The sequence below is a fragment of the Chelonoidis abingdonii genome, chromosome 2 (assembly GCF_003597395.2).
Source record: "Chelonoidis abingdonii isolate Lonesome George chromosome 2, CheloAbing_2.0, whole genome shotgun sequence".
In the NCBI taxonomy this organism is placed as follows: domain Eukaryota; kingdom Metazoa; phylum Chordata; order Testudines; family Testudinidae; genus Chelonoidis; species Chelonoidis abingdonii.
The window spans coordinates 47961161-47970389 of record NC_133770.1 but is presented as its reverse complement, the minus strand read 5'-3'; the positions used below and the strand labels follow the sequence as shown (position 1 = coordinate 47970389).

General features: G+C 44.2%; 1 protein-coding gene across 1 annotated transcript; it reads right to left on the bottom strand.

The window, feature by feature from the left end:
• Nucleotides 1-5868: 5868 nt before the first annotated feature.
• FZD1 (frizzled class receptor 1) lies at nt 5869-8593 on the bottom strand. The gene is given in 2 exon segments (XM_032798111.2): nt 5869-8559; nt 8561-8593. Coding segments are annotated over 2 exon segments (1887 nt in total). The 3' UTR covers nt 5869-6705.
• Between the last annotated feature and the right edge of the window lie 636 nt (nt 8594-9229).

Below are 9229 nucleotides of genomic sequence, written 5' to 3'. Positions count from 1 at the left end.
CTGGGATTGTAATGCAGCAAGATCTGGCTTTTCCCTAGTACTCCTCACATTCCCCTCTCCCACCAGCTAACAAGAGTGCTCTAGCTGATCACTGGCCTGTCCCTTTCCATGGGGGACCAGGAGGCATGAAGTGGGTGTTAGTTCTGTGTAAGCCAGTATTAGCTACGAGATTTCTCCTCTGCTGTGCTCAGAAACAAAAATATCTCAAACAGGAGCTGCTCCTCTGACTCCACCTTGTTCCGGACATGGGAGCCCAACACCATAGTTCTTTTGAGGGGTTTCTGCAGTGTGACAAGTACACTGCTGAGCCCCTCTTCCCAATTCTGGTGGCATCTGGCATGTGCTCCTTTTACCAATGCAAGGGGAGCAGATCAGCTAGGCCTATGTTCTGAAGAAGGAAGGGTAAAGACCAGGCGTTTTAAATGGGATCTTATCACCTCCTATTTGCAACTCCACATATGTAGAGGCCTGAGCCTGCAAGATTGTGAGGACTTCACACTTCCCTTCCATAGATTTCAATAAGTTTGTACAGCACCATGCACCTTGGTGGAGGTAAATAAGTAATAACTTGTAACAAAACAACAACGCTCATTCATATGAACAAACCAACATAAAAAGTCAGTGGGGTGTTGTTACTGCTCAGTTATATATTATATATACTGCTTAGCGTCACTAATATATTAGTCTCACTAAGATGGTATTGTGACTAACATACAAGGCATGCAATTTAGAATGTAAACAATTATAAAGTACAACACCCTAAATGTATGTGCTATTTTAAAAGCAAGAAATATGCAATAACAAAATATAAAGAACCACCAGGCTTAGGGATTTCAGCTACTTGAGTGCATCTTGTGACTTTGTCCTCAGCAGACCCTTCAATAAAATTATATCCTTTTCTACGTATCCTTTGTATAAGTGTGGTTTATTTTAATAAAACTGTATTAAAGCTGGAAAAAACCCACAGACTGTTCTCAGTCACAACAAGAGATACTGACAACATCATGGTAGCATGAGCAAAGCTCACATGATTTGTGATACTATCAAAATAAGAAGGAGACAAAAAGCCTTATTTGCCATTGCAGTTCATCGTCATTAATGTAACTATTTACTGTAGACAGTTAATTTTAGTTCTACTGCTTAGGGACATCAGATTGGTTAAGTGCCATAAAAGTTATTTTAGGTCTTCCACCATGAAATATCTTTCTTGCTAGCTGGCAATGGAAGTTTTTCTACATTAATTCTCTTTATATGCAAAGACAAATTTTAAATTATATTGTAATGATTATGACAAAGATACACAAAGGGAAATCGCAATACCAATTACATTATTATGTTGTTCACGTCCTCTTATTGCAACCAAACCTTATTTTGGAAAAAAACCATCTGATTAGAGGATGGTAACTAAATGCACATATTATGGGTTTTCTGAGTGCAAGCCTCAGTGATGACTGAATTGTCATAAAATTGCATTGCTTCCCGGTATGTGATGTTGGTGTGTGCGTGTGGGTGCTCATAAAGGGCTGTAAGCAAATGTACAGTATAAATTTCAGTTTTTGTAGTTGCATGAAATTAAGTGTTGATTTTTTTTTCTCTTTGTTTATTTACAGGACACTCTTGTCAATATTATCCAGCTTGATATGATAGTTACTGGGCTAACCCAAAAGGATTTTGTGCACAAGATAAACATCAAGGACCCAGTCTCTTGAAGTGCTAAGCACCCTAAACTCCCACTGACTTCATAAATTGTTAGCGCCGTCTTAATAAGATGTCTTTGAATAACAATGCCTCCACTTATTAAGTCACCAGGCTTTGTTTCCTTTCTCTCTTTACTCATTTTAAAAACAAACAATGTTAACCTGCTAAAGCTGCTGAACTTTAGAAAATGTGTTACTCTCGTCACTCTTCTGCACTGTAAACATTTTTAGGGCATCAAAGGATTCAATCTTTGAGACAGAAAGAACTCTGTCCTTCCCTCTCTTGTGTGGATTATTGCATATCTTGCAAACTCAGCAAGTGACCTGTATGTCTGATAGATTTAAGATTAGGGGTGTTGCATGCCAGTACCAACACAGCAAAAGACAGAATTTGTCACAGGATCTAATGTACATAAGTGCTTGCAGGATAGAGGCTTTAAGACTGTGATCTCCTAGTAGCAGAGCCCATACCTTTGTTTGAAGAGTGCTCACCACAGAAGGGCCTTCCTTGATCTGGACTAAGTTGCTGGGTCTCATTATGGTACAAATAATAAATAGTACAAATTGAACTGGATCTTTAAAAACAGGATATTCATAGTTGAGGCTGAATTATGTTGTTACATGTCCCTGTTAGATACTCCAGAGATCTTAGCACGCTAGGTGATGTTACCCACCAAGAATATTGCAATTATATTGTCTGGGCACTAGAGGGTGAACGGAGGATGAAATAACAGCCTTACCTCAGTTTCCAAGTCAAAAGGCCACACTATAAACTAAGTTTGTGAGGATTCTCTTCACCATTTACAGGGAAAGAATCTTTAATTGCACTTGTACATGGTAGCAGATATTGAGATAGAAATATACAGAAGTTCACCCCCTATGTTAAGTTAGAATTTAGGTCCATTAGAATGCAGCATTTCAGTTTTTAAAAATTAGCCTTTTAAAATATTCTCATAAATTGGCAGTTTTGTGGATAATATATGTGAACAAGTTAAAAGCCCTGAAAAAATAGGATTTATTACGGAAACTATAGTGCAAGTGTGCTACTTTACAAATAGTGCTACTGTTACAGAAGGATGAACTCTAGTTTAGCATCCCCAGTTCTCCAGGCTATCATGATATTGCCCTCTATAGAGAATAGCTAGAGAAACATGTTTATTTATATATGCCTGCATTTTAGATCAGTGGCGTTCTAAATGAAAGAGCATAGCGTTTGATTAAAGAATGCCTTTTACCAATATTCTTTAGTCTCTCAGTCAAACTTTCCCGTATCAAAGCTTTTGTTATATTATCTTCTTTAGAAAACACAAAGTCGAATTTTGTAACGTTGTTTCTTTTTATACTACAATACAGTCTGCTAATAAATATGGTATACCAATTATACATAGCGTTGTCAGAAATCCTATGTCTAGCTAAATTCACTTGAACACTGGATATGTTTGGAGTCTTTTACGATGGTGAAGCATAAGCTATTTTAATATGCCCAAAAGAAGACACCTTGACTTTTACAAAAAGTCCTAAAAACCACGATAGGTGCATTTGAACTATGTAGACAAATAAAAGTATGCCAAAGAAAAATGCACGAAGGAAGTTGTGCACTATGATAACACCCATGAACTATGTAATCTATTGAAAATTATTGAATTTTGCAAATTAGCATGCAAAGGAACAAACAACAAAACCAAGAATGACGCACGAATAAGATGGAGCTTGCTCCAACAATTTAATTGTATGATATACTGTAATCTAGTCTGCAAAAATAATGAAGATTGAGCAATGTGAAACACCCTACATTTAAATCTTAGAAGTACAAATTATAAAGTGTGCAGACCACAAATGTGTAGACTAGCAAAATGTTACTTTGTATAGAAACCACATTTCCATTATTAAATACAAAAATTGTTATAACCCTAACATACTTTCTGCAATGCATAAACGAATAAACAAATATTCAGTTTCAAGGTAACTGGTCAAAATGTCTCTAATGTTCTAATTATTCACCTGACCATAAAGGACTTGCACTTCAAATGAATTTGAATGGTTTGTGCTTTAGAACAGAGAATTTATTTTAAAAAGACAATATTTAAAAAAATGGACAGTACATTTATGCTAAAATTAAAAGCCCTATGGTTAAATTCTGCTCTCATGTCTATGAGGACAGATTTTTGCCTCTAATTTTTAAGTCTTGCTTCCTTCATACTGCATGTTAATTTTTGCCTGGGTTTTTTTTTATAAACAATTTATATCCCCTACAATACCGTATAATGAAACACAATACTATCTTATAACAGTGGAAAGCATCAGAAACAAAAATCTCAATTATCCAAGTATGCCTACCAAAACCAAACGTCTAAAAAGGCACTTTGGAAGATAACAAAAATGTTTTGGAAAAAAGCTTAGAATGTATGTAATTCTTCAAAAACCCTAATGGAAATATTGTCATGTACATATTTTACAACTCTGATTTCTCTAAACAGTCAAGATTCCAAGAAAACAAAAAGGGCTGCATACTAAAATATTCTGAGAAAGACAATTGTTTATATTTTAGAAACATAGCTTGAATGTGATTCTGGCAGTGAGAAACTGGCAAATTTTTAATAGCAAATGTAGAAGAGTTTTTGCAACTTAATCTCTCCTTTGCCTCCCCCCCCAAATCTGCAAGCTTCTTTCTTCTCCTGCCATATAACAGATCTCTTCTTGTATTTCACACCATCAACCATATCCTATCAAGGATCTTGAACAGTATACATTAGTTCTTTCAAAAGATTAATCTGAACTGGCCTAGACATAAAAAACAAGCTATATAATGCATTCCTACACTGAATTCTAGGTTGTACTGTGAATGCAGTTAAAAAACAAACAAAAAACCACCCACACCTTGTAATATATGAAAATAATGAATACGTATATATTGAATTACTGTGATACATATGTAAAAGGACAAACTCATTTTGTACAAAACCTCAATTTATTTAAGAGAAATTAAAAATATGGTATTTAATATATATAAATTTCTATTCCTCTATAAATATAGATGATCTTGTGATAATGGAAGAAATAAATGAATACCAAATTCCAATACCATTGCATTTCAGGGTATGGTAGCCTGAGATAATATTTATGAACCTAAATACAGACATTTGTTATATAAAAACTTTAAAAAAATACAATCAGGAGAGAGAAGCATTCTGCTGTTTTTCATACAGAGGACTAAATATTAAAATGCATCTGGGAAGAGTCACATTTGATGTATCTTGTTTAAACCTCTTTAAAAAAAACACAGGATCATACATTTTTTAAAGATAGACATATTGCACACATGCTTCACAGTATGCAATGTAATTATGGTACTAGAAAGGACATCAGAATTTCCTTAAGGTCTCATAGGTCAACAGATTAAGTATTTTGTTTCTTGGTTGTTGTTTATTTAATAGTGGAATAAATCATTCCTCCCTCACAATGTGTACATAATGGAGCATTTTAATACAGGAGCATTTTAATGTTTTAAATATTTCCAAACTGAAAAGTCAACTTATAGATTTAATAAAAAAGCTGAATACAGCATGTCATTCCAATTAATCTCTTTCTACTGAGCTCATATCTTCTGACCCTGTTTATACTGAGCAGTCTGTTAATCTTAAGTAAATATCAAGTACCTCAACACAACCATCCAGGTAGTTCTCCCTCACCAATTTCATTGTCAGAAGAAACAATGTTATACCACACACAAGCTGACCCATCAAGGAAGCAGACAGCCAAGAAACTGAGCACACAACAATTAACATTTATAACTATCCTCAGTCTTTCTTCCCTCCATACACCGTGAAACTTTTGGGACAGCAATAGCCAATAACCCTATTTCTGATGGAAGATTAGCCAGATCAATCACCTCTTGGGTTTGCATTAAAAAAAGAATTAAGTTTATTATACAGGTTAAAAATAAAGCTTGCTATCTATGCCCTCTTCTCTCTCTTAAGCCATCAGACATACTACAGGTGCAGCTCATATTAGACCACCACTCCTGACCACTGAAAAAACAAACACATGGTACAATTTAATTAAGATAAAAAAGCAGAAGGCAGCCAGTCCCCCCACCTAATGCTAAGTGTTGACAGAAAGGTTTAGTCTGCTGCTCTGCCCTGATCAGGCACCTCTCGGCAGGGCTAAGGTTAGGTAGCAGGAATAAGATCTCCCTGGGTATATATGGCACAGACTAGACATGTCTAGTATTGAACAGCAGTGGTCAGACCATCTTCCCCTCCACCATCCATGGCGGAGTGCACAGAAGTGAGGTAATGCTGCCGGCTCCTCCATCCCCTCAGGATGCAGACAGCAAGACTCCCCTGTTATCCATCAGGTATATGGGGAAGGGATCAAGTCAGGTGTCTGTGCCCCTCCCCATTCCCACCTATCTTGTAGGCTTGCTGGGATCAGGACCCAACCTGTGTCAGGAGGAACCTTAGGGCATTACAGCAGCCTCAATCCAGGCCATGCTGTTCATCCAACTGAACTCCAAGCAAAACCATTACAAAACCTGTGCTGGGATGAAAAGAGTGGTTTGTTTTGGTTGCTTTTATTTTCCCTTCCTGTACTAAAATGAAAAATAAAATCCAATGCCTGTTAAAAACAGTGGGGAAAATCTGCAAATGAGTTAAAATGTCCTAAAAATAAAAAAGGTCAGAGATCTTTGTAATTTACAAATACAAATATACTTACAAAATCTTACAGAGGCTATTTACAACCCTTTCCCCCAGTCACACATAATGTTCACTCCCCACAGCAGGCAAACACTGTTCCATCTCAGGAGTTTCCTCACCCGCCTCATTTCTCTCACTTCCCTGCAGGCTGGAGAAATGGCTAGCAGTCTGGAAAGTTTGCCAAGAGTGGATGTGCAGCAGCCTCTCCCCCCCTCCCTGATTGGGATTGTGGGCACACAGTGGAGTTTGGTCCCTCACCCACCCTCTCTGGTTGGGATGGTGGGTGTCCCTTGGCCTGGCTGGGTTGGGTTTCATACTGTGGTTTCCCCTTGCTTGCTGTTGGTAAGCCTGGTATAGAACTTCCTCCAGGAATTGAGTGTTTTCCCCGACCAGATCCAGAAGCCTGAGGTGATGCCCACGATTAAGGTCATGAGATATTTGATCATGAAGACAGTGAAGTCAGGGCTCATGGGTGGATGGTGGTGGCTGCTGTGGTTATTGGGGCAGGGGATGGCATAGCTCTTACAGCTCTGGGCGACCCAGCTTCTTTCCCACTGTTCCCTAAAGGCTTGCTCGTAAAAATAGCAGGCAATGACTATAGTGGCAGGCACCGTGTAGAGGACACTGAAGACCCCTATCCTCACCATCAGCTTCTCCAGCTTCTCTGTCTTGGTGCCATCGTGCTTCATGATGGTCCTGATCCTGAAGAGGGAGACGAAGCCGGCCAGCAGGAAGGAAGTGCCAATGAACAGGTACACGAACAAGGGGGCCAGCACGAAGCCCCGCAGGGCGTCCACGTTGTTGATGCCCACGAAGCAGACGCCACTGAGCACGTCGCCGTCTACCTGCCCCAGGGCCAGGATGGTGATGGTCTTGATGGCGGGCACGGCCCAGGCGGCCAGGTGGAAGTACTGCGAGTTGGCCTCGATGGCCTCGTGGCCCCACTTCATGCCGGCGGCCAGGAACCACGTGAGGGAGAGGATGACCCACCAAATGGAGCTGGCCATGCCGAAGAAGTAGAGCATCATGAAGAGGATGGTGCAGCCCTCCCGCTTGGTGCCCTGCGCCACCGTGCGGGCGCCGTCCTCGGCGAAGCGCTCGTTGCAGACCACCCGCTCCTCCAGCAGGAAGCCGGCGATGTAGGCCACGGCCACGGCGGTGTAGCAGCCCGACAGGAAGATGATGGGCCGCTCCGGGTAACTGAAGCGCTTCATGTCCACCAGGTAGGTGAGCACGGTGAAGAGGGTGGAGGCGCAGCACAGCACCGACCAGATGCCGATCCAGGTGCGGGAGAAGCGCAGCTCCTCGGGCCCGAAGTACATGAGCCCGTAGAGGCGGCCGGGCTCGCAGGGGGCGCCGCAGTCCTTCTCCCCGAGGAAGCGGTAGTTCAGGTAGGAGGGCACCTTGAGCGCCCGCGGGCAGGCGAAGCGGCCGCCCCGCTCGCCGCCCGCCGGCCCCGCGCCGCGCTGCTGAGGGTTGCTGGTCCAGAGCTCGGGCAGCAGCGAGGGCGTGGGGGTGCCCCGCTCGGACGTGTTCTGCCCCACGCACAGCTCGCCCGCGCCGTGCACCGGGAACTTCTCGCAGCGCAGCGTGTCGGGCCACTGGAAGCCGAACTTGTTCATGAGCGCCTCGCAGCCCAGGCGCGCCCGCTCGCACAGGGAGCGGCAGGGCGGCAGCGCCTGCTCCAGCACCGTGCACACGGGCGCGTACATGGAGCACAGGAAGAACTTGAGCTCGGCCGAGCACTGCACCTTGACGAGCGGGTAGAACTGGTGCACCTCCAGCCCCGCGTCCTCCTGGTTGGTGTGGCCCAGCAGGTTGGGCATGATGGTCTGGTTGTAGGCGATGTCCGTGCACAGCGGGATGGAGATGGGCTGGCAATAGCCGTGGTCCGGGATGGAGATGCCCCGCTCGCCGTTGTACTGCTGGGGCTGGCCCCGGGCGGGCAGCACCGGAGCCTCCGCCCACAGCAGCAGCAGGAGCCGGAGACACCAGCTGGGGCGGCTGCTGCTGCTCCTCTTCCTGCCGCCCGCCGCCGTCCCCCCGCCGCGAACTTCCCGGCCGTGCCCGGCCGCCCCCGGGGGTGCCCGCTGCTCAGCCATACTTCGCCGACCCCTGCCTCGGCGCCGCTGCCGCCCCAGCCGGACTCCCGCCGCCGCCTGCTGCCTCTGCTGCGCCCGTATCAAACTTGAGACTCATGAAGGGGGGCAGGGCGGCGGGAGGGGGACACCCCGAAACGGCCCCGTCCCGGCCCCGCCAGCGTTCCTCACTGCCCCGCAAAGCCGAGTGGCGAGAGGCAGCGCGCGGCTCCCCGCGGCAGCTCCAGCCTCCGCCGCCGCCGCCACCTGACCATTTGTGTCAATCCCTCAAGTGCGCTACCCCTCGCCTCTCTCCCTCGGACCGGTTTCCAGGCGCCCCGCAGTCTGCCGTTCGCCAGAAGGGAGGAGCCTTGAAACTGACGCCGGAGTTGCCTGCGGAAGGGACCGTGTCTCAACATCTCACTCAGCTTCCAGGCGCAGAACGAGGGTTGGTCGCCCAAGCGCTGCTTTTCAGCCTGTCCAAGGCACAAAGGGAGCGCGCGGGGGAGAGGGGTGGGGGCTCGCTGTGAAGGAGGCCAGGCTTGATGGGTTTTGCTTTAAAAGAAAAAAGAGGAAGGCTTGGGAGGAGAATAGCCCCATATGCTGTGAGAGGATAATGAATAGAATAGGGCAGACAATTGCTTTTCATTTTTATGGTTAAAAATTCTGCAGTTCACGCTAATGAAAGAGGGTGAGTCAAGGCTAGGATCAGAACAGATGTTTCTAAGTTAAAGTTTAGTGTTTGCAATTTAGGAAA